At 41.5% G+C, this 25,640-nt stretch overlaps 1 protein-coding gene across 2 annotated transcripts in view; it reads right to left on the bottom strand.

Moving 5' to 3' along the window:
* Positions 1–25,640, bottom strand: part of PLS3 (plastin 3) — an 84,232-nt gene that overhangs the window by 28,107 nt on the left and 30,485 nt on the right. Inside the window, exons 1-3 of one of the 2 annotated variants that reach the window (XM_032329857.1) lie at positions 17,817–17,836; positions 12,245–12,328; positions 8,866–8,946 (exon numbers count right to left, since the gene is read on the bottom strand). In XM_032329857.1, coding sequence (XP_032185748.1) covers positions 8,866–8,938 — 73 coding nt within the window. In that variant the 5' untranslated portion in view covers positions 8,939–8,946; positions 12,245–12,328; positions 17,817–17,836. Of the gene's footprint in view, positions 1–8,865; positions 8,947–12,244; positions 12,329–17,816; positions 17,837–25,640 lie in introns of those variants that run through there. The other variant, XM_032329856.1, reaches the window with a different exon arrangement.

The raw sequence follows: 25,640 nt of genomic DNA, 5'->3' as shown, positions 1-25,640 counted from the left end.
TGCTTAACATTCTCACTCTTGGGGTGTCTGGGTGGCTCAGTCAGTTAAGCATCTGCCTTCAGCTCAGGTCATGATCCTGGGGTCCTCAGGCTCCTTGCTAAGCGGGGAGCCTGCTTCTCCCTTAAAAAAAAAAAGAAAAGATTATCGCTCTTCCTTTCTCTCTCAAAAAAAAAAAAAAAAAAAGTAAAACCGAGCTCATTACTAGGGTGTAAGCATGGCATACAGAAAGATACACAGCATGGCTGAAAGGATGCAAGTGAGAGTAATGTGACATAGGATTTGCATAAGTCACCTCTCTGGGTCTTCGTTTTTCCATCTGTAAAAGATGTCTTTGGATCAAACGATCCCCAGATTCCCTTTTTGACTCTAACACACTCTGATTCTAAACTTGAGTAGCCAAGACTTCACAAACCACACACACACGCACGCATACACTTTTAAAAATATTGGAGGTAAAATTGTAATACATAATAGAAACAAATATATAATAATAACATTCTGATCACTACTGCATCACATCACCTAAATATAACATTCCTTCATTTTTAGATCTTTTAGGAAAAGATGGCTTATTCCTTGCCACTATTAGAACTTTGTCCACCTGGGGGGTGCTGGGGTGGCTCAGTTGGTTAAGTGACTGTCTTTGGCTCAGGTCATGATCTCAGGGTCCTGGGACAGAGACCCAGCACCTCCCTTTCCCTCTGAGGCTCCCCCTACTTGTGCTGTCTCATGCTTTCTCTCTGTCAAATAAATAAAAATAAAAAAGTCTTAAAAAAAAAACAAAACAACACAACTTTGTACACTTGGGAATTTCTGATAGAAAAATATTTTATGGGCTGCCTGGGTGGCTCAGTAGGTTAAGTTGCCAGCTCTTGATTTTGGCTCAGGTCATGATGTTGGGGTCCTGTGTCAGACTCCACACTCAGCATGGGGTCTACTTGACATTCGCTCCCTCACCCTCTGCCCCTCCCACTCATGCTCTCTCTCTCTCTCTCTTAAATTAACAAACAAATCTTTTAAAAATATTTTTTAAGTATTTGTTAAAAGATTTAAAATATTTTTAAAAGATTTGTTTATTAATGTATTCTACTTTACCCTGACTTCTGAAATGATGTATCTGAGCATAATTTATTTTATTTATTTTTTATTTTTTTAAAATATTTGATTTATTTATTTGACAGAGAGAGATCACAAGTAGGCAGAGAGGCAAGCAGAGAGAGAGGAGGAAGCAGGCTCTTCGCTGAGCAGAGAGCCCAATGCGGGGCTTGATCCCCGGATGCTGGGATCATGACCTGAGCTGAAAGCAGAGGTTTTAACCCACTGAGCCATCCAGGTGCCCCAATTTATTTTTTTTAAAAGATTCATTTATTTATTTGGCAGAGAGAAAGGGAACACAAGCAGGGGGAGAGGGAGAGGGAGATGCAGGCCCCCCTGAGCAGGGAGCCTGCTGTGGGGCTCGAACCCAGGACCTTGGGATCATGACCCAAGCAGAAGGCAGACGCTTAATGACTGAGCCACCCGGGTGCCCCTCTGAGCATAATTTAACCTGTGATTGACTCCAGTTTAGACCTAGCATAGAACAGGTGCTTAATTGTTCCTTTTGTATTCTCAGTGATCTAACAGAAGCAGAAGGCAGAGATTTTTAAAATAAGTATTGGAGAACGGTGAATTCAAAACGACCTGAAACCAACCAGGGCACTGAGAGTCTAGGCCATTTCGCAGTTTATCAGCCTTAGGTAGAATAGAGATGTAGGCAATGAAGAGAATTAACATCTGCCTGAGCCCTTTCTGAAATAACCTGTTGGGCATTAATTAGAAGACAGCTCACTGACATGATTAAAAGATGCCAGGAAGTACCCACCCTAAAATATAACTAACATAAAATAACCACGTGTAGAAACTCCATTTTGAAGTAAGAGTGGTAATACACAGATGCTGTTAGTAACCTACAGGACCATTTTAAAGGGGGCTGGAGGGGCAGGACTTGGTCAGAATGCAGCAATCTTCCTTATTAGGTTGTAAATCTTTTGACCTCAACCCCAGTACGTGGCCCAGTCCCTTGCATGTAACAGGCGATGGGAAAAGACCATTTTTTGTAGGACTACTGATTCTCAGGTATTAACCAGGAAAAGAATGTTCTAATCTAATGAGCATTTTAAAAACAGAATTAAACAAACAATAAGGAACACATACAGAAATAGCACTGAAAGACCGAATGGCAATTCACCAGGAAACCATAACGACAGAAATATCCCTTAAATAACATTCAATCTCATTCCCTTTGTTCTAATCCTGTCCCCACCCTGGCAGCCTTCAGATCTGTAATTTGGTTTTCTAAGTGAACACACCCACAGAGGAGTACCCTGGTAGAAAACCAGTGATGGCTGTCAGGTCAGGAGTTCCGTTCTAAATGTAGAAACCTGCTTTGTTTGTATTAAGAAATACCGTGTGCACTTGGTTGGCAGAAGGCAGCCTCCAGAGCAAATGGAGAACCTACTGTGTGGCTAGCACTAAGCTAGACACCAGAGATACAGAAATTAATCACATTTTACATATTTTAAAAGTTTTGGGGTGCCTGGGTGGCTCAGCTGTTAAGCGTCTGCCTTCAGCTCAGGTCATGATCCCGAAGTCCAAGGATCGGTCCCTGCTCCGCGGGAAGCCTGCTTCTCCATCTCCCACTCCCGCTGCTTGTGTTCCCTCTCTCACTGTGTCTCTCTCTGTCAAATAAATAAATAAAATCTTAAAAAAAAAAGTTTTACCTACTCTGCTGTTTTCCTATAATTTATCAGCAGATCTAGCTTGTATTACCTCCCGTAATCAAAGACATTTTAGTGTTAGTACTAGTAAATTAGAGCCAGCCTTTCTTAGAACTCCTAAATCGTATCTTTTTGAAGACAACAATTTCAATTTCAATAAAAAGGCAGAGGGAGCCTAAAAAGGCAGCTTGCAATTAATTTTACAAAATCTCCCAGCTGGAAAAGTACTTGAAAGACAAAATAGGGTGCAATTATTTTTAAAGAGTTTTATGCTAATTTTATTTCCAATCCCCAGCCAAAACACGCGCGCGCGCGCGCGCACACACACACACACACACACACACACCCTTAAACTATTATCAGAGATCTAATACGCTGTGCTTTGGAAAGCCAGAAAATCAAATAGCACAATGGCATTTTAGAAAGCTTCCATCTTATCGTTGACATTATTACTGGGAGCCCAAAACGACGTTTGGCGGTGATCTTTTTCTATTCGGAGTTTTGACATAAACATGAGAATTTAATAATAAACTGACCCCCAAAACACAGACCTGGATTGAAAACAGTCTGAACAATTAGAAACTAACATCACAACGTCCTGGCAATAATGGCAGCCCTCTATTTTCTCATTAAAGCTGCCGATATTCTGGAAGCCCTTTCTGGCTCATTTGCCACATCTTCATTAAACTACACATTGGCACGGGGTCAAACAGGTTCTGCATTTCGAAGACTCCTATTTTCAACCGCCTGATAAGCTAGATACTATCCTATAGCCTGTACTATCTAGAGCATTCTTAATGCTTCTGTGGAAGCAAGTCTCAACTTTTGGGTTCAGAAAATAGGGTCAGTAAGGAAGTCGACATTAACAAATGGCAGGAAAAAAAGAAACTCCAGACACATCCCCGCTGAACAAAGTTCCCGCAGAAAGTAAACAGCTAAACATTCAGGCCACTGACCAAGTGTTCTTCTTTTTAAAGAAAAATCACTACACTTAAAAAAAGAAAAATCACCAGCAGGCTCCCAGTGCTACACCGAGAGGCCTGTCTTTCATACTGGCTGCTGAATTCCTCAGAAAGGAACCAACTGTTTGTAACAACAGATTCTCTCTGTCTGTTGCTCTGTCTCTCTCTGTGTGTGTGTGTGTGTGTGTGTGTGTGTGTGTGTGTCTGATGACACGTGTAAGTTCACATCTGCATTCTGTTTTAAAAGAAACCCCATTATGCTCTTGTACCAAGTATTATTTAAAATGCCAGTTAACTCTCTCAACACCCTCCCCCAAGTAACCTTAAAGTAAATAAACTTATTATACAGCCGTGTTCCTGCAGAAGTTTGAATCACACCAAGAATGCATATCCTTAAAAGGAAATGTTTTCCCTCCCCTTGCATCCTGTTATTTAAGCTATTTTAAGCACTTGTCTGGAGAACGCTGAGCCAGAATTCAAGTGGTTTTGATTTTAGCTGTTCTACACTGCCCATGTCCAGGTGGTACGAGGCGAAATCTATCACTTCAAATGCATCTTTTGGAGTGCTACTTCGTCTTATAAATCTGACAGTAAGAAAGGCTGGGATTTCCTTTGACCCCCAAGTTCTGTGTGTGTGTGTGTGTGTGTGTGTTGCTTTAACCATCCTTGAATCAGTCTAAATCCAGTGTCTCTACAAAGAAGTTGCATATGTGTGTCCTCATCTGTAACACACATGCAACCTCTTCACTAACCCATCACGGACAGTGCGCATTAGGACTTAAAGAAGAAAACCAATCAAGTACAGATCCACATCCTTTCAGAAAAGCTGGGTTTAAAAGTTCCATTTAGTTTAACCAACATACCCCAAACTTTTTCACACTAAAAAAAACCAAACAAAAACAAAAACAAAAACAAAAAACAAAAAACCAAAGACAAAAGGAATCTATGCGTCTAACAGGAATGGATTTACACACGTGTACTCATGCACATACGCCATCTCCAATGCCCGCGAAAGCACACGAAGTATTGACTTGGAAGACTCAGCCAAAGACTTGTGTAGAAGAATTTAGGTTATATTCTATCCTAAGATCTAAGCAGTAAAGTCGAGCTTTCATTAGGCATTAAAACTTCAGAAAAGGCAGCTGCTAAACGTCTCCAGATGCTTCACTAAACGTGAGTTTTGCCTTTCACAGCTTACACCTTTTGAGGTAGCTCATTCCAGCAAATAGAAGAGACAGTTTAATGAGTCCCAGCTCAGGGTAGAAGTGAGGTCGCTATCGAAGAGTTCATCCTAATGGTGGATCCTCAAAGGTGGAGGTCAAGGATGGCTGAAGGCCAGGCAAGATTAGAAGGCTGAAACCAGGCAATCAAAAATGTCACCTATCGATCATTTTCCAACTGAAAATTTCCAACAAGTTTGGCCACCGGTTCCCACCTGCTGCCACTCTCCTGCTTTAAAAGTACACACACATCTCCACACACGTGCGCTCTTGCTCTGAAGCCCACCCATCCACATGTGTGCACGTCTCCAATCTTCCACACCCCTAGAACATGGTCTGCAGACCATCCCAAGGCCTTCATCTTCAACAGTCAGTCCACTGAGAATTAGCCAGATGGCTGAGTGAAATAGCACTGGTTAGTTTATTTTTTTGGCTGGCCTGTAGGTTTTATTTTTTAAGTCATAATTAAACAAATATGCACTGGTGGACTTTTATTGAATACTAAAAGTAAATTAAACTAAACCACTGTGCCTTTTGTGGCATCATCCTGATGTGGGTTTTATGTACTACAGAATATCAAATAATTGGAAACAACTCAACTTCTTGAGAGGAGAAAATCACCATAACCAAAACGTTTTGACTTCGTGTGGTAGGCAGCCACAGAGGGATATACCCACAGTATTCCTCGTCATTTATGAAACCCCGTTATTCTTTTATTTCAAAGTGCTGAATTTGTGGGGGCTTTTTATGTTTTTTTGTTTTGTTTTGTTTTAAAGCTCAGTAGCAATTGCTTAGGAGAGAAAAAAGTCAGATGTCAGTGTTTGTGGGACTAAAGCCAATCTGAAAAGATTTACATCATGTGAATTTATCTCCATGACAAGTAATCATCCAAATGACTTCTAGCTTCCATAACAAGATTAAATTCTCAGATTGTGTAAGAGATTTTATAGTTGGTAAAATATTTACTTCCTAAGTACTCTGAAAGTTTTATTTATTCTTCTTTAGAAAGAACTTATGCAGCATTTACATTAATAGGGAAACATTATGAAGTAGGAAAAAAAAAACCAAAACCAGAGCCAAGGCTTCTGCTATCCTTGTGGGATATACTGGAAACAAATGTTGAGAAAATTAAAATAATTAAATGAAAATATACTGCTGGGAGCTTAACACTAAGCAGGTGCAGAAAGTGAGTGAAAGGATAACTTTAGGTCTTAATACTCCATTTATTGCTAGTAAAGAGAATTTCAAAGCACTATTAATTGATTGGACAAAACCTATGGTTAGTGGTAATTACAGAGATTTTCCTCACACGCTGTGATTTTGCTGAATTTCTAAAGAGATAATCAAGGCTATTATTGTTAATAGATGGGAAAAATCACATAATGATTTCCATATTTTGTCACAACTGAACAGAGACAAAGTGGTCCTCCCTGCCTCCCCCCACCAATAAGAAAGAATTGTCCTTGATAGGAAAGCAAGTTCTAGAGCTTGTTTTTTCAAATCAAGTTTCCCTGAAGGAAGAAAAAAAAAAAAAGATTCCCATAACACCTTTGACAGTTGCCTGAGGGCTCCGTAACTAATAACTACAAACTACAAAGATTTTAAAGGAAAAAAATCAAAAGATTCAGCTGGGTCTTTAAACACTTTTGGAAAAGACAGACTCCACACAAGCCTTTATTATGCCGAAAAAATATATATATAAATTTTATGTGCTATAATGTGATGGCCAAAACCTCTAGCAATAAATTCCACCATGATGAAAATCTTCATAACAAAGGCCCTTTTATTTTTAAATTTTATTTTATTATTATTTTTTAAAGATTTTATTTATTTATTTGACAGAGAGAGAGAGATCAAGATCACAAGTAGGCAGAGAGGCAGGCAGAGAGAGAGGAGGAAACAGGCTCCCCGCCGAGCAGAGAGCCAGATGTGGGGCTCGATCCCAGGACCCTGAGATCATGACCTGAGCCAAAGGCAGAGGCTTAACCCAGTGAGCCACCCAGGCACCCCGACAAAGGCCGTTTTAGTTTACAGTGGGTAATGACAAAGTCCTAGTATGTGAAAAGACTATGTGTAATTCCTAGGGATTCAGTCAATTAAATATTTATTGTGAACCTAACATGTGTGCAACACTGAGCCAGATACTGAATAATATATAGAGCAGGCAGAAATTGGGGACTCCAGAATTTCCACATAGAGCACACAGAGTAATAAGAGCCTGCATATCTTAGGAATGAATATGTGCCTGTTAGGGACATCAACAGCATGTATGGTCTGATCTTGTGCCTTTGGGAATCTCTTTGTCTACCCTACCCCCTCCAAGATGTAGGATTTAAAATAAGACAGTAGTTCTACCATGACCCTTTCTTGCAGTCCAAGTTGATCCCTCACGTAGGGCAATTTAACCCTGGTTCCTCCATGGCAACAACTGGTGAGCGCTCTTCATGTCATTAAAGCTTGTCAGGAGCGATGAAGCTCTTTTCCTGATTAAGAGTATTCAGTTCTGTCAGGTAAGCCACAACTGAATAGCTCGACATTCTAAAAAGATACTGCACACAATTATTTCCAAGATGCTTCTCATGAGAACAAGGCCTGTATTCAATAATAAACTTTTTTTTTTTTTTTTAAAGGAAGCAAGGCCTTAAAGATTCAATAATGGCCATAGTAAGTCCTGGTCTTAGCCAAACTTCTATTCATAAAGAAACAAATGAGCCTGTCCCCAGCACTGAGGGAGGATTATAAGGGAAAAAAAAGAAGGTTCAAAGGGTATGCAATCCTGAATAATTCTGATAAGGCTATTTCTACAGAGCAATGAGATTTTAAAAAATTTGCAGCCAACAATTCACCAGCTTGTTTTCTCCTACTCAATCTTGTATCAGACTGATAGTACTCTTTGTTACAGTAGGTAGTATCTATGGCCAGTTAACAGGTTGCTTTTTTTTTTTTAACATACACACACAGAAAAGTGTGTTAGAATAAGGTCTATCCATTTTTTTCTACTTAGAATTCTGATGAGATTGTGAAGAGTCACTTTGGTTGTGGGAGCGGTCATTATTCTTCCCAAGGCAAGCTGTTACTTACTAAAAGCCTTCACAAAAAATGTTGGCCTTGAGTCTATGGGAATAGAGATGTAAGCTTCCTTACTTTTCATTAATGAGATTTGCATCACAGGTCCCAGAGTCAAGTCTGATTTAAATAACAAATCATTATGATCTAACTTTATACCTTTTCATCAAGGAGACACCAAATAGTAGTTTACCTCTCTAAGCCCATGTTGACTCATGTGAGTACACATGTCAATAATCGGTTCTTACCCTGTTTTCTCACTAGCTTTGACTGATTTGACCTGAGCACTGAAATTTGGAATATAAATACTACAAACTCCATAGCAGCTAAATTCTAAGACATGTTCAATGAGGTTTAAAGAAAAACCAGATGGCATGCTAGGTCTTCCCATGTAATGCTGATACTAGAACATAATGTGAGAAAACAGAATGGGCTGCGTTATCCAAAGGCATAGTAGATCAATGGAAAATGCAAGAAAGCCAAGCTAATGAGGTAAAGCTAAAACATCATCTAATCATCATCTGACATCTTCAGCGGTCTCACACACCCCTCTGAGAATATGGTGAAATCTCCCAATTTTTCCCTCGGAAAAATAAGATACACAACGCAATAAACAACACAAAATTTGTCCCAAGTTTTCAGGAGCCAGAGTAGACTAAAAACCTTTGACCATAGTAGACAGATGTAATCAGAAATAATAGTTTAGGGCATAGCTTCTAAAACTTTACCCCATTGATTTTAACTGCCTTGCCCTAAGGTTTGTGATTAACCATTCATATGATTTTTTAGAGAATTAACCTCCATCAGGGCCAAACAAAAATGACTTTACTATTGTTAAAGCTATTAAAAAAAAATACTTACCAACTTTTGCAAAGGCCTCTTTGAGTTCATCAAGCTCATCTTTGGAGATCTGAGTGGTAGCCATCTCCTCCATTTAAAGATCTAAGAGAAACCAGAAAGGTTTAAGACTGAAAGAGGTTTGTGATGTTTATACTATCAACATTCCTATGAAAGTCTCATCTTGAGGTAATTTAAACAGAACAGCAAACTGCTAAAGCCATCTCAATACATTTCCATATTTACAGCTAAAGCCATAATAAAGAAAAACAAACACATGAGAAGTCTTTTGGTAAACTTTATTTACCAAAAGTTTTTCAGAAAAAAAAAAAATAGCTCTGAATTCTCCTTTCAAGGACAAATTCTTAGAAAGGAAGAGCCAGGGTACCTAGTAATGACAGGAAGAGATACATACTAGAAATCTGTGGTTATACATATTACAACTGAAAGTCCAAATTTTGTGACTGAAGGTGGAGGGAATATGTAACTGTTCTATTAAGCCCTTCTCTCGCTCCTTCTCTCTTACTGGCTGCTTCCATTTTTTCCAGCTTTATTGAGATGTAACTGACATATAATAGTGTATAAGTTTAAGGTGTATAACATGATGATTGGATACACTAATATATCATGAAATGATTACTACAATAAGGTTAGTTAGCACATCTGTCACCTCACATTGTTAACCATTTCTTCCCATTAAGTCACTTAAAAATCATTCAATGTGAAGGAGTGCCTGGGTGATTCAGTTGGTTAAGCATCTGCCTTTGGCTCAGGTCATGATCCTAGGGTCTTGGGATTGAGCCCAGCATTGGGCTCCCTGCTCAGTGGGGAACCTGCTTCTCCCTCTCCCACTCCCCCTGCTTGTGTTCCCTCTCTCACTGTCTCTCTCTCTCTCTCTGTCAAATAAATAAATAAAATCTTTACAAAAATAAGAAAACAAACAATATAATATTCTTGATTTTGCCTCTTGGCTCACAACATTTGTGATCTGGACCTTTACAGAAAAACTTTACTGAACCCTGCAATAAAGAAAGGAGGTCTGTTTCACAATGGGTAATCCCCAAATATAAACTTAACAACAACTTTTGGATGGAAAGCCATGAAAATGATGACGTGTTCTCTGGGTTTGGTTGGGGTTCTTTTTTGTTTTTTTTTGGCTTTTTCTTTTTCTCAATCTTTTGTGAGGACTTTACTTTTAGAGAACACTTAGGTTCACAGCAAAACTGAGCAGGAAGTAAAGAGATCTCGGTCTTCACACACCCCATTTTCAACTTCCCCCAGCAGAGGTGGCTCCTTTGTGACAGTCGATGACCTTACACTGACACATCAGACATGCCCAAGTCCGTGGTTATACCTTAGAGTTCATCTGTGGTGTTATACATTCTATGGGTTTGGAACACATGATATCATGGATCTACCATTACAGTATCAAACAAGATAGTTTCATGGCCTTAACTGTGTTCCTCTTTCTAAAAAGTACCCTCAGGGCACCTGGGTGGCTCAGATGTTAAGTGTCTGCCTTCATCTCAGTTCATGATCCTAAGGTCCTGGGACTCGAGGTCATGATCCCAGGGTCCTGGGATCGAGCTCCACATCAGGCTCCCTGCTCAGCGGGAAGCCTGCTTCTCTCTCTCCCACTCCCCCTGCTTGTGTTCCCTCTCCCGCTGTGTCTCTATCTGTCAAATAAATAAAATCTTTTAAAAAAGTACTCTGTATGTTAAATTTCACAGTCTATACAAAACACAAATTAGAGATTGTATATTTACCCCCTTTTTTTTTAAAGATTTTATTTATTTATTTGACAGAGAGAGATCACAAGTAGGCAGAGAGGCAGGCAGAGAGAAAGAGGAGGAAGCAGGCTCCCTGCCGAGCAGAGAGCCCGATGCGGGACTCGATCCCAGGACCCTGAGATCATGACCTGAGCTGAAGGCAGCGGCTTAACCCACTGAGCCACCCAGGCACCCCTATTTACCCCTTTTTGATATTTTTGTTACTAGTTAAAAAAAAAACTATCCACCTGTTGTATGTAAATGATAAATCACTAAATTCTCCTGAAACTAATATACACTCTATGGTAACTAACTGGAATTTAAATGAAAACTTGAAAAAAAGCATCTACCCACCAATTCATCAAGAGAGAACTGGGCTACACCTGTCCTTTTCAGAGCCAGAATTGTTCTCTCTTGAACTTACCACAGTCCCAGACACATAGGAACGCACTCCATGAAACAGCTTTTTTTTTTAAAAATTTTTATTTATTTATTTGACAGAGATCACAAGTAGGCAGAGAGGCAGGCAGAGAGAGAGGAAGGGAAGCAGGCTCCCTGCTGAGCAGAGAGCCCGATGCGGGGCTCAATCCCAGGACCCTGGGATCATGACCTGAGCCGAAGGTAGAGGTTTTAACCCACTGAGCCATGCAGGCGCCCTGATGAAACAGCTTTTTACTAAATTCTTCCATTCAACAACCGCGTGCCAAGCATAACGTCAAATAAATTCATATTTGTATTAATTCCCTGAACCCTGACAACAGCCTTAGGGGGTAAATATTCTCCTCTTTTTTTCCTTATAACTTAGGTTCAGAGGGACCATGGAACTGGAATTCACACTCAGCTTTCTCAAATCCCTGGGATGTTTTCAATCAACCATATGATACCATGAGCTATGTTTCCACCACAACACAATACCCATTTCTAAAGACTGGTTATTTTGAAAAATTAAATAAAAACAGAGTTTTATTTACTTATTTATTTTTAACCATTTTATTATTAGTATTTCTTTATTTGTAAACTCTACCCCCAGTGTGGGGCTCAAACCCATGACACTGAGATCAAGACTCATATGCTCCACTGGCAGAGCCAAACAGGCACACCCGAAACAGACTGTATTTTTCTAATTTTATTTTACTTTTTAAAAGATTTTATTTATTTGAGAGATAGAGAAAGAGAGAAAGAGAGCATGAGTGGGGATGGGGGAGGGGGGTGGGGAGAAGACAGGGAGAGGGAGTAGCAGATTCCCCACAGAGCAGGGAGCCCCACGCAGGGCTTGAACCCATGACCCAGAGATCATGACCTGAGCTGAAGGCAGATGCTTAACTGACTGAGCCACCTTGGTGCCCCCCAAAAAGAGTCTTAAAAAACAGAAAACAAGGCACGCCTGGGTGGCTCAGTGGGTTTAAGCCTCTGCCTATGGCTCAGGTCATGATCTCAGGGTCCTGGGATGGAGGCCCACATTGGGCTCTCTGCTCAGCGGGGAGTCTGCTTCCCGCCACGCTCCCACCAACACCCCCCTCCCGCCCCCTCCTGACTACTTGTGATCTCTCTCTCCTGTCAAATAAATAAAATAAAATCTTAAAAAAAAAAACAAAAACAAAAACAGAACTTGCTTCCTCATAAACTTTTCTTACCTGTGATGTTAAAATATCACTCAAGAGGGACAAACTTCTCAGCAGATAAGCTGGGTGAATCAGCTTTCTGAGTAGTCTGAGGCTCTAGAAGGTAAAAGAAGATCTTCAGTTAGATATGAAGCAGGCATTTGAAAAATTAAGAGTAAAAAGCTATTTTTCATATGTTAACTTATAATCTAATGGTGGCACTTTTAAAAAGCATCTTTTATTTTTCTATTATGATGTTTAACACTTCCGATTATGAACAGACTATATAGGATTTACTTCAATTTTCTTTATGCAAATTTTAAGTAGTAATGTTTTCAATATGAAATTATTAACCAACCCCATGAACGATACCACACAGAATAAGGGGACACAAAGTTTGGAAGTGAGACCATCTCAGAAAATCCAAAACATGTGGCCTCTCCTGTATCTCTAAAGGTCCTTCACAGTTTGGGCTGTCTGGGCATCAGTAATGATCTAAAGTGTGTAAATTAAAAAAAAAAAATAGAAGACAAGTGATTTTATTCTCATACTACCATCTCCCTTCTTTACGAAAGAGACCGTGAGACAAAGATGGTTCTAGATACCCTCCCTCTCCTATCCCACCCTTCAAGCTGCTGACTAAACCCTTCTCCCCGGATTCTCCCTTTTGCAGGTGGCAAGGCTGATTGAGGCAGCAATCTCTTTACCTCTTCTTCATACTTCTCCCCAACATAGACACACACCTCTATCCTCACACAGTTTTACCAATATTTTAGGCATCTGTTATATGCCTAGTTCCTGCCCTCAAGGAATTTACAATCTGGGGAATGCAACATAAAAATAATGATAAATTGACACAAAGGAATTAGTGGCTGCAATAAAGGTAGAGAAAAGAAAGGCTCTGGAGACTTTAAAGATCATTAATTTCTTTTCAGATAGGCGAGGAAAGAAATACTTTTGTTCTGCCTGCAAAGTTAGGAAATACTTAGATCTCACAGAAATGATTTCAAAACAATCATTTACTTAAACAATAGTATTACAGATGGTAACTACACTTATGGAGGTGAGTACTGAGCAATGTCTAGAACTGTCGAATCACTATGCTGTACATCTGAAACTAATCATTATAGGTCAACTGTATTTCAAAAATAAAAATTTTAAAGATCAATATAATGCAGCATTAATAAAACTCAAAGTATACTTTCAAGCTTTCTCTTTTCTTATTCCTGTCTAATTGTCTTCTTCTTCTTTTTTTTTTTAAAGATTGTATTTATTTATTTGACAGACGGAGATCACAAGCAGGCAGAGAAGCAGGCCCAGAGAGAGGAGGAAGCAGGCTCCCTGGTGAGCAGAGAGAGCCCGATACGGAGCTCAATTCCAGGACCCTGGGGATCATGATCTGAGCTGAAGGCAGAGGCTTTAACCCACTGAGCCACCCAGGCGCCCCATGTCCTTTTTTTTTTTTTTTTAATTTTGAGAGCATGTGCATATACCTGCATTAGTGGGAAGGGGGCAGAGGGAAACGGACAAGCAGACTCCCCACTGAGCTGGGAGCCTGATGCTCCTGCTCCATCCCACAACCCCTGAGATCATGACCTGACCCGAAGTCAGACACTTAATGGACTGACCCACTCAGGTATCCCTGTCTAATTGTCTTAATGAAAGCCTAAAGTGAGTTCTTTAACACTGAAGGGGAGCAGTCTATATCACCCCAAAATATTCCTCTTTGGCCTACTAATTATTTTAAGCTGGTTATTTTTAAGATAGCAAACAGTGGTGAAGCTCTGAAAACTGAGAAGTTAATATATGAAATATATATATTCGTAAGGGAAATCTCCATTTGTCAGAGTGTCCTGTCCTGCTCTAACAGGAAGAAAATATCTAAATCTCCAGAAACTCTTATTAAGGGAGGAAGGCATAGTCTTAAATCTGCATAACAAGCTTACATTGTTTTCTGTCCCATAACTGACTCCCCACCCCCAGCATCTTCTTTTGTCTTTAGCTGAAAGTGGTATTTAAGGTGGTGGCTTCAGCCATTTTAGGGAGTTACTCAGTTTTCCTGGGTCTCTCCCATGGATACACAAGGTGAGCAGGTTATTAAGCCATTGTTTTTCTCTTGTTAATCTGTTTTTTTTTTTTAATTTTATTTATTTATTTGACAGAGAGAGATTACAAGTAGGCAGAGAGGCAGGCAGAGAGAGAGGAGGAAGCAGGCTCCCTGCTGAGCAGAGAGCCGGATGCGGGACTCGATCCCAGGACCCTGAGATCATGACCTGAGCCGAAGGCAGCGGCTTAACCCACTGAGCCACCCAGGCGCCCCTCTTGTTAATCTGTTTTATGTCAATGTACTTACAGCAGCCAAAGAACCTAGGAGGGCGGAATAAAAATTGTTTTCTCCCCAACAACACCTATAACTCACAGGAGACTTCAAGAGGCACATACAAGAAAGAATAAAAAGAACTAGAATATGCATATATCCCCCAAAATAACATTGTCAGGTAAGTTGGTCCAGGATAACAGAAGTGCTGAATTTAGGAGTCTCTTGCTTAAATAAAACTCAAGTTCATTGATTTATAATTATTTGAAATAAATGCTGCCCTAAGACACCTGAGCTAAATCTAAGAAATACAAAGTCAAATTTAAAAGCCTCACAGTAGATGATTTTGTGGATAAAAGTCACAATTTTTTTTGAAGATTTTATTTGTCAGAGAGAAAGAGAGCAAGAGAGAGAGCACAAGCAGGGAGAGCTGTGGCAGAACAGGCAGAGGGAGAGGGAGAAGCAGGCTCCCCACTGAGCAGGAAGCATGATGGGGGTGCTGGATCCCAGGACCCTGGATCATGACCTGAGCCAAAGGCAGGTGCTTAACCGACCCAGGCATCCCAAAAGTCACAATTTTTGAAGTAGCTTATGTAACGCAGGCCTTTTCCCATCATGAATTAAAAAAGCTCTTTTCTTTAGACAACTAGTAGATATTTGATGGTATCTGTAGGGAAATTAAGCAATTAAGTACTATCGTGGGGAAAAAATATCACACTTAAATAATTTAGTAAAGACTGCCAGTAAGTTTTTAAAATGAAGATTTCAAAAATCTCAATCGTACAAGTTAAAATTATAGATGCTCTATTCCTCTCCATGGGCCATTCATTGCACTTTAGGACTTTCTTCCCTCAAAGCAACTAAAACATCCTAGACTGGGGCTTATGAAGCAAAACCGAGGATGTGACATCATTATTGCCCTGTACATGGGCAATAGTTTTTCCTTACTCAAGCCTGTAGGGAGTTACAAAGGCAAGATGGAAAGCTTGAACATGCGATCAGAAAGCATCAAGCAGGGTCCGTTCTGCTCTCTCTTAGCAGGGTGTCCATGAGCAAGTTAAATCCATCTGGCCCCCAGTGTCCTCATTTGAAAATAGCAACAATACCTCCTTCCCCAGGGTCCTCATGAAGATTAAGAATGGCATATGTGAAGACATACTGTAAACCATAAAATATTATATAGTAACTTCAAATCCTTAATGAAAGAAAATAGGGAGTGGCACCTGGGCGGCTCCACCGTTTGGGCGTCTGCCTTCTGCTCGGGTCATGAACCTGGGGGTCCTGGGATCAAGCCCCGCATCAGGCTCCATGTCAGAGTCTGTGTCTTTGTCTCTTTCACCCTCTGCCCCGCACGCCCACCCCTGCTCGTGTTCTCTCTCTCTCTCAAATACATAAATAAAATCTTTAAGAAAAAAAAAAAAAGAAAAAATGGTGGAATAAATGAACGTCTAAGTAGTTGTGAGAGGCTATATAAAAATAGGCGTAAGTTCTAATAAGAACCTTTTCAATGGGGTGTATGAAGTTTTTCCATTTGCCCTATAATTATTGACTCCAGAGTATAAAGATGTCCTGTGTACATAAAAATTATAAGCCTTTACTCAAAGTAATTTAAGAAGGATGGGCCCCACGAAAACCTGTCAGCCACTTTTCATCCATGACTCAATCTGGCTCCTTCATTAAGGCCAGTTTCTAACTACAATTTGAAGAATGGCCAGGAGATGATGGCAAAAATGCAAATTTTACTTTAAATATTTTGGGGCCACTTTTAAAAATCACTAACAGCTTGTCGATATTTTCATAGTCCTCCCAATCTGCACACTGTCATCAGCGATGAAAAGTAAAAGGTAAAGCGGTAAAAAGTAAATTTACTTGCTGAATAAAAGTTTAACTTCAAGTTCCCAGTATGTAATTGACAGGCCAAAAGAAAGTCTGGCTTTTGAAATACGTCCTTTTCCCCAGTCTGTCTTCCCACAAAAGTGAACTTTATTTACATGGGAGAGAGAAAGAGAGAAAGACAAAGTATGCTGATATTAAAAAAATATATATATATATATATTTTATATATATATATATATATTTTTTCCATTTAAATGTAGCCAGTGAAATACTAATCAAAAGTAAAGGGGCGCCTGGGTGGCTCAGTGGGTTAAGCCTCTGCCTTCTCGGGTCATGATCTCAGGGTCCTGGCTGGGATCAAGTCCCACATGGGGCTCTCCGCTCAGCAGGGAGCCTGCTTCCCCCTCTCTCTGTCAAATAAAAAAATAAAATCTTAAAAAAAAAAAAAAAAGTAAAAACTCCCAGGGTCTCTGCATATTTCTGAGTTTTCTCATCTGCAAAGCGCTCCGATCTGTCCTAAATTCTGTTTTCTCCCTAGCTCAGGAAAAACAACAACAACAACAACAAAGACACAGATCCTCTCCCTCCCTAAACATATGACACAAAGGAAAACAGAATTTTCCAAAAGGGAATAAAACAAAAAGCAAACAAAACCTTGTTTGTTGGTTTTTTTCATAAAAGGATATGGTGTACGACTGGGTCTGAATTCAGGGCGTCACCCATAGAGAAACCTTAGGCCAATGAAGTCATCTCTAATTACAGAGTTGGACTAACAATGCAGCAATTATGAAACCACTCCACCGGCTCATTTAACTACACTGAAATCCTGAACACAAATCTTTGCTGAGAAAAGTGTACCTACAACTAACTACCTGAAACTATCAGGCAAAAATTCTGGAAGGTATTTGATGGGAGAGGAGGAGGGGTGCCTGTTTTCACCCCCTACAGCGATTCACTGGAGGAATGCAGCCGCTGAATAATCTATTTACTAATCTTTGTCACTCAGCAGCATGTGGGGCGGGACTGCAGGGCACACACACGCTGAGAAACTCATCCGTGGATAATCGGGAGTTGATGATGAACTCTGTATTTCTTTTTCCGGCAACTGAAAGGTAACTGCAAGAGAAAGGCAGGGGATACTCATTCAGCCAGAGGCTCTAACCCAGCCACGAAGCAGGCCAGGTAAAAAACCGATTGGGAAAGCGAGGCTGGTTACTTAAATCAGAGCTTTGGCAAGCTCACATCAGGAAAGAGAAGGAGAGCGCGACAAACAGTGGACAAAACATGGAAGAATACAGTTTCACAATAAATGAAAAAAAAAAAAAAACCCAAACCCGTAGCCACGGCTAAGGGTGAATAATTCAACAGCGGTCAACAAGAAGGGTTGTATTAGTCACCTTCCTTTGTCCAAATCAGGCACTGCTCTGAAACACCCACACTCCACATACTTACCTGCACCAACAGAAACTGCCGCCCTTTCTCCTCCCTCGTTAGGTAAGTCAGTGGCGCTGGTCTCCAGGTCACATGGGTGTTCAACACCCAGCTAGAGCTCCCCTCCTCTTCCCATGATTACTCAAGCTCCACACCTGCCCTTCCAAATGACTTTCTAGAAGGTTTCAACTTGATTGTCTACCCTATTCACTCACTTACTCATTTATATCCAGTCCTTAATTGAAAGCTTAGTGGGTACCAGGCAATGTGTCAGGTGCTGCACATTTAGGGAATTAGGACCCGAAGTTCCCTTCTCTCGAAGAGCTTACTGTCTAGTGGGAAAATCAGACAGAAAAACTAAGACATAATATTAGTGCTGTCATGCTATTAGAGTCCTATTTCCTGAGTGGTGGAATGAGAGCCGTGGGCGTCAGGAAAGATTTTCCAAAGACGACTTTTGAACTTTAATCTCAGAACGTAAGTAGGAATTCCTCAGACAGACATCCCTGGTGAAGGCGTTCTAGATACAGAGAGGTGAAGAGAAGATTCTATTCTGGAGGCAGAGAAACAAGTGTTGTTGGAGCACTGTGCCTGGGGTTTAGGACGGACATGATTGAGAGTCGAAGGCCAGGGACAACCATAGAAGGACTACACTTGGGGCGCCTGGGTGGCTCAGTTGGTTAAGCCTCTGCTTTCAGCTCAGGTCTTGATCTCAGGGTTCTGGGTCAAATCCTGCACCAGGCTCCCTGCTCAGCATGGAGCCTGCTTCTCGGTCTTCCACTGCCTGCTGCTTCCCCGGCTTATGCTTTCTCTCTCAAATAAATAAAATCTTAAAAAGAAATTTAGAGAAGCTCCACCCTCTGGCCAAGGGAGAAGAAAGCTGAGTGAGGAGGATTCCAGTCAGGAAAGTCTGAGTGTCTACACTGAACTTCCCACCGCATTAGTTCCCATTTTCAGCTATCTTCCCCTGCCAAATCCCATATCCCTTTCCAATTCCCCACTTAGCTCCATCCCCAGGTTTACAAGTTTGAGACTGAAGTTTGGCCACAAGAAACAAAGGGAGGGCGAAGTAAGCAAGTAAGCAGTCTGGATTCTTCCATCATACCCGTGGATCACCTCGTGTCTGACCTATTCCAAAAGACTTTGCATTGGTCTATCTCCAGTCTTGTGACCCTCCAAGGTAATCTTCACACTGCCAGCTCCCTGGAGAGATCTACCACCAATTCTACAAAAAAAAAAAAAAAAAAAAAAAAAAAAAAGCCCCACCTCTCCTGCATGACATTCAAGTGGTTCTGTTTTGATACCTGTCTATCTTTCCAATGTCACTTCCCCTCACATGCATGGTCTCCTTGACCCACACTCTAGGAAGATTCCATTTCCCAAACAGGCCACCAGTTTCCTACCCCCTGTTCCTTCCCCTCTGTGCTTCTCTCCAGTGGAATGCATCTCCTAACTGCTCTTCCAAAGCATCTTTAAGGAAGCCCCACCTGAGATCCCCAGTCCTCTCTGCCCAGGACCGGCTGTGTTTTCTTCTCTGACAGCCAGTGCAGGCTTCTTTCAGACAGCTCGGATTGTAAGTATCTTGTTTTTCCGTCGGAGCCTAGGTATCAATGTCTGAGTGGGAACATACGGTCCCCACGAGGATAGCATTTATAACAAAGCTCTTGGATAGAAGGGGCCATACCCCATTCATCTTCAAATTCCCAACCCTGATCACAGTGCCTACAGAGTAGGTAATAATAATAATTAAGACAATAATGCCATTATTACATGTCATTGTAAGTTTACATGACAGCTGACATTTACAGAGGACTTATTATGTACGTGTATTCTGTGACATGCTTTATATACATCATGTAAGTTATGTCCCAGAAAAAAACTCTATAAACCAGGTGATACTGTTACTCTCATTTGACGGAAGAGCAAGTGAGTTCAGAGAGGTTGGGTAACTTTCCCAAAGGCACACAGCTCTTGAGAGGTAGAATGAAGTCTCAAGCCCAGGTCTGCCTGCCACTGAAGTCTCAACCATTTTGCTATGGAGGCTTCTCAACGACAGCTTAATGGATGGATTTATTTCCCCAACAAATCTTTAACCTATTAGAGTGGAGACACAGCTTACTTATCTCTGTATTTACCACAGCCCTTAGAATAATGCACAAACACAGTGCATTTTCTTTCTATCTCTTTTTCAGAGAGAGACAGAGTGCATGCAAATGGGGGAGGGGAGCGCAGAGGGAAAGGGAGAGAGAGAATCTTAAAAAGGCTATCCACCCGGCACGGAGCCAGACACGGGGGCTTGATCTCACAACTCTTAGATCATGACCTGAACCGAAATCAAGAGTCAGACTCGTAACTGACAGAATCACCCAGGCGCCCCGACAAAGCATTTTCAATACATCTCTTCTGAATAAAAAATGGCCCACAGCTAGTGCCCACCCCCCTACTGATCATGTCTGTTCCCTTATAGGAAGCTATCATTGCTTATGCCTTAAATAGCTTATCTAATCTCTGCCTGATATTCAGGTCCTCTAGAGTGGTCCAACTGGACACATCTAACCAGTTTTACATCTCGACAACACTCACAATCAGCTTTTTGATCACAGCTAGTCTCCTGAGGTAGTCCTGTTAAGTCCTACATTAGGACCGTCTGTTTTATCCTGTCCCTCTTCCTTGTTCCCTCTCTCCCGCCAAGGACTCCCTCTCCTGCATCCACCTCTCACGCTTATAACGCCCTCCTCATAATTTTTCTTCTCTCCCTATCCAAATCCTACTCACCCTTCAAGGTTCAGCAGAAGCCTCACCCACCTCCCCCAAAGCACGTTTCCCAATGCCTCCACCCCCTGGCGCCCCTCCTCTTCAAATCCCGCAGGCTTTAGAATCCTGTGACAAAATCCGGCCATTTCAAGATGGCCTTCCTCCTCTCGTCATGTAAGTGGATGTGAGGACTGTCAGGCTGGGGCATCCATCATCCTTCTTGATTCAGTTCACCTACCTCTCCCACATAGCTCCTCAAACATGCTTCGAGAATAATCTTCCCCAATAAAAGATTCCTTCCTTGACTAAGAGCACACAATTGCTTGTCTAACTACTTGCTCTGCTGGTCTCATCTCGAGATCGTATCTCAGGAACAGAGCCGCAACTCCGTCTTCCTCTTCTGTACTCCCACCACAATGATCCACTGTTGGATCCCAGGTAGAGAGGCGTGGCTCAAAAAATATTCCAGGGGCGCCTGGGTGGCTCAGTGGGTTAAAGCCTCTGCCTTTGGCTCTGATCATGATCCCAGGGTCCTGGGATCGAGCCCCACATCAGGCTCTCCTGCAGAGACACCTGCTCAACCAGGTGTCTCAGCAGAGCAGAGAGCCTGCTTCCTCATCTCTCTCCCTGCCTGCCTCTCTGCCTACTTGTGATCTCTGTCTGTCAAATAAGTAAATAAAATCCAACTGACTGCACGATTCTGAGGGTGGTGATCGTTCCCAGCATGCCCGATATCCAGTGAGTACTGAAACCGACATAGGGAGGAAGCAGGTGCCTAGGGTAGTTACATGATTTTGCCCAAGGCACAGAGCTGCGTAGTAAACATTAAATTCAAAGAGTATGTGTGAGGGACACCTGGGTGGCTCAATGGGTTAAGCCTCTGCCTTTGGCTCAGGTCATGATCTCAGGGTCCTGGGACTGAGTCCCGCATCAGGTTCCCTGCTGAGCGGGGAGCCTGCTTTCCCCTCTCCCTCTGCTGCTCCCCCTGCTTGTGCTTTCTCTCCTTCTCTTGCTCTCTGTCAAATCAATAAATTCTTTAAAAAAAAAAGAGTATGTGTGAATGAAGGTAATGAACTACTCTTCCCATAAAAGCAGAAACAAAGAGGCTACACACCGCTTTGTGGGAAGAAGGCTCAACCCTGGGAGAGCCTACCCAAGATCCTTGAAAGGCTCTAACAAATGTGACCATGCAGAAATATGCAGTTACCAGAAAACGCAGACAGTGACTCCCCTACCTAATACTAACTTGTTTTTGTTACTTCAAGGGTAAGGGGGTTCCCTTGCCTTGAACTGAAATCACAAAAACTGATTGTGGAAAACATATAGAATATAGGAAACATTCAGTGAAGATCATGTACTATGGAATTCTCAGGGTCCTTTCTTCCAAACATTCATGTTAAACGGGTTACTGACAATAAGACAGACTTACTTTTAAAAAGTAAGGACACCGGGGCGCCTGGGCGGCTCAGTGGGTTAAGCCTCTGCCTTTGGCTCAGGTCATGATCCCAGAGTCCTGGGTTCAAGCCCCACATTGGGCTCTCTGCTCAGCGGGGAGCCTGCTCGCCGCCCCCCCCCACCGCCTGCCTCTGTGCCTACTTGTAATCTCTATCAAAAAAAAAAATAAATAAATAAAATCTTAAAAAAAAAATTAAAAAAAAAAAAGTAAGGACACCAATGCTTCCCTTCTCCCATGGTCCATTCCCCTTCCTTGATATGACAGGCTTGTGCTTTATGGGATTTAATGACTTCATTTCAGCCTCTTAAATGCTAAGTATTGTGAACAACCACTCCAACCATATCAGTGCTAATAACTTAGTATAAACATAACCAAACACTTAAGTATCTACGTGAGTTACTTTTTATTTGAAGAATTCTTTCCATATGTAAACCATCACTATGACACCCATAGTTTTTTTGTTTTGTTTTGTTTTGTTTTCGTTTTCAGTGATTAGTTCTTAAATTTAATAGTGCTTCCTTTTAGAAAATTTCAATGGAAGGGCGCCTGGATGGCTCAGTGGGTTAAGCATCTGCCTTGGACTCAGGTCTTGATCCTGGAGCCCTGGGATCGAGCCCCGTGTCAGGCTTCCTGCTCAACCAGGAGTCTGCTTCTCCCTCTCTCCCTGCCCGCCCCCTGCTCACTCTCTCTCTCACTCGCTTGCTCCCACTATCTTTTCCTCAAATAAATGAAACCTTAACAAAAATTTTCAATGGAATCTTGGGACAGGAGTAATTGTGAGAGCTTAAGACATTATGTGCATCTTGCTGAATTTAATGATTTGTTGCTCTGAAGTTCAAACAAGCGAGTCGAACTCTAAATGCCCTCACATGCCATGGGTTCCTAGTCCTGACAGTTCAGGAAAGGTTAGAGCACTAAGAAGGGGTGACAGACTTTACTGTCGATTACAAATTGCTTCCGATAGCCGAAGTGGAGAGCAAAGTTGTACAAGAGCAATATTCAACACGTACGGCATACTTCATTATTGAGGCTGTCTTTCGGGCCTAGATCTTTGATTCTACCTGACATTTCAGCCACAAATTGGTCAAACTGACCAGAGGACACAGCTAGATGATCCCAAGTAAAATGGACAGCGTTTTCCCGTGAAGCACTGCTGTATAAGTAATTAGGTTATAGGGTGTTGAGGACTCCTTATACACTCTCAGGGTGTTGAGAGTAAAGCAACTGGCCGACAGAACATAAATCTAGCTATCTTTAGCAACTACACTTTTATAATTCATTTGGATTAAAATAACATGAACATGTTACTTCGGGTAATACAGTGTATCTTTTCAGGGACATTTGTGGGGTGACCTGAAAAACCTTACCTGCTACTTCCATGAAAGAACAGGTTTTAAACTTCAGATGGACGGAGAAATGAACTTTGGAAGGCTCATCAGTGACTGAAGGCTAACATTCCCCTTTATCCCAACCCATGGAGCTGCCCACCCACAACTGCAACTTGGCCAAGGAAGTGCCCTTGAATGTTTAAGGAGACTTAAACATTAGCTTACTATTTAATGTGCCAAAGAGATTGCTATCTCCTGCAGGTATGCTGCTCCAGCAACCCTTGAGATGCAGGAGGGAAGGGTAGAACTTTTATTAAGAAGTGCAGGCAAACAAACATGGCTGTTACTTGGGAAGTCATGCATGGCAACTGCATAGAGTTAATGAAACGAAGCGATGTTAGCCCTCTACCGACTCCCCTAGCTCTTACGAATAATTAAGCCATCTCAAATTCTCTTGTTTGCATTGTTTTAAAGATTCTATTTATTTATTTTGAGAGAGAGAGAGAGAGAGCATGAGCAGGGGCAGGGAGAGAGGCAGAAGGAGAGGGAGAAGCAGACTCCCCAGTGAGCAGGGAGCCAGAAGCAAGGCTCCATCCCAGGACCCCGGGATCATGACCTGAGCTGAAGGCAGACGCCCAACGGGACTGAGCCACCCAGGTGCCCCCTTGTTTGCATTGTTTTAAAGGAGATGCCCCATTGAGTCCTAGTTGGTCACCACTAACTTCCCTTCTCCAATTCCTGTAGCCCCGCCCTCTTTCATTGTGGGATGACCACCTACTTCTCTATTTCTTCCACCTGTCTGGGGAGCTCCCTGAAGGCAGGGCTGGTATCTTATTTGACTTTGTTATCTTGGCTCACCATAAGCACCTACTAAATGTCTGTTGAATAAAGAAACTGATGGAGGCAAGTAAGGAAAGTGAATATCCGTAAGCAGAAGGCAGGCTAAACAGTTGTCTTCCAGTGGTTTTAAAAATGCATATTCTATTAGAGAAAGCTGTGAACAAAACAGTCAAGACAAAATAATGTTCCCGCATTCTTCACATGCAATTGGTCTATTAGCATGCTTTAGCTATCTACTCTTGTTTAACGGCTCCAAGATACTACAAAACTACTCAAGATGTTTGCAGCCTGTCCTTTGAATTTAGCTGAAAGTCAAACAGAAAGGTTTTTTTTTCCCCCAGAAACTGTTTTTACTTGTTACAATTTTGCAATCAAATAATACCCATCAGACACAAACAGTCCTTTGACAAACCCGCAATTTATAGGTAAAAGTAATGTTTGGAAAAAAAATGTAAATTGCCCCAAACTAAATTTAGCTACATTTCAATGTTTTACTATGAAAATTTCCAATAAACACGAAAGAGAAAATAGCACAATAAACACTCATAAACCCACCATCCAGACTGTATGTTGATCAGGATTTCCCTGCAAACTACTTCATCTCTTCTCCCTTTTCTGTCACTTTCTCTCCTGAATTACTTTATTTATTTTTTTAAAGATTTTATTTATTTGACAGAGAGAGATCACAAGTAGGCAGAGGCAGGCAGAGAGAGGGGGAAGCAGGCTCCCCGCTGAGCAGAGAGCCCAACGCAGGGCTCTCTGGAGATCATGACTCAAGGAAGGCAGAGGCTTAACCCACTGAGCCACCCAGGTGCCCCTCTCCTGAATTACTTTAAAGCAAACCCAGACAGACATCTCATGAATTTGCCCTACATAGCTTTCTTAAGAAATGAGTTCATTTTCTGGAATTACCTCTATTCTATTCTCAAATCCGGCATAAGCTAGATTCTAATTGATCTTTTTTTCAAGTACCAATACCTATGAGTCACTTAAACGCCCAAGGGTGCCCAATCCTGTGTCATTTCCTGGAGGGATATCAAATACTTCCATTTAAAGTAAACGTTTCCTCTTTTTGTACTTAAGAGAGAGAGAGAGAGAGGTAAGACCTTAAAGTAATGGCTATTTAAAAATAAGTTAGTAACTTTTCCAATAATGGAAACATTCAATTCAATTTAGTCAGACTGAAGACATTCTTTACATTCTTAAGTCAAGAGTTTTACCGATATTTTACATATGTCCTAATCATATTCTAAAAGCCCCTTTCCCCTTGACGAATATTAAATCAAAGCCAAAGATAAAATAACAAAGTGATACCTCTCCTTCTCCCACCAATAGCCAAGCTTGTGTGAACTCCTTGGATGGAAACAGCACACTCCCCTTTACAACGGTCTGAGCCTGTCTGTATTTCCTAAGTGAACACTGATACTTTCCCCCCAAATCTGAATAATTCATGAGAAAATACATTTG

Source organism: Mustela erminea, chromosome X (assembly GCF_009829155.1).
Source record: "Mustela erminea isolate mMusErm1 chromosome X, mMusErm1.Pri, whole genome shotgun sequence".
NCBI lineage: Eukaryota > Metazoa > Chordata > Mammalia > Carnivora > Mustelidae > Mustela > Mustela erminea.
This window is presented reverse-complemented; position numbering and strand designations above follow the sequence as displayed.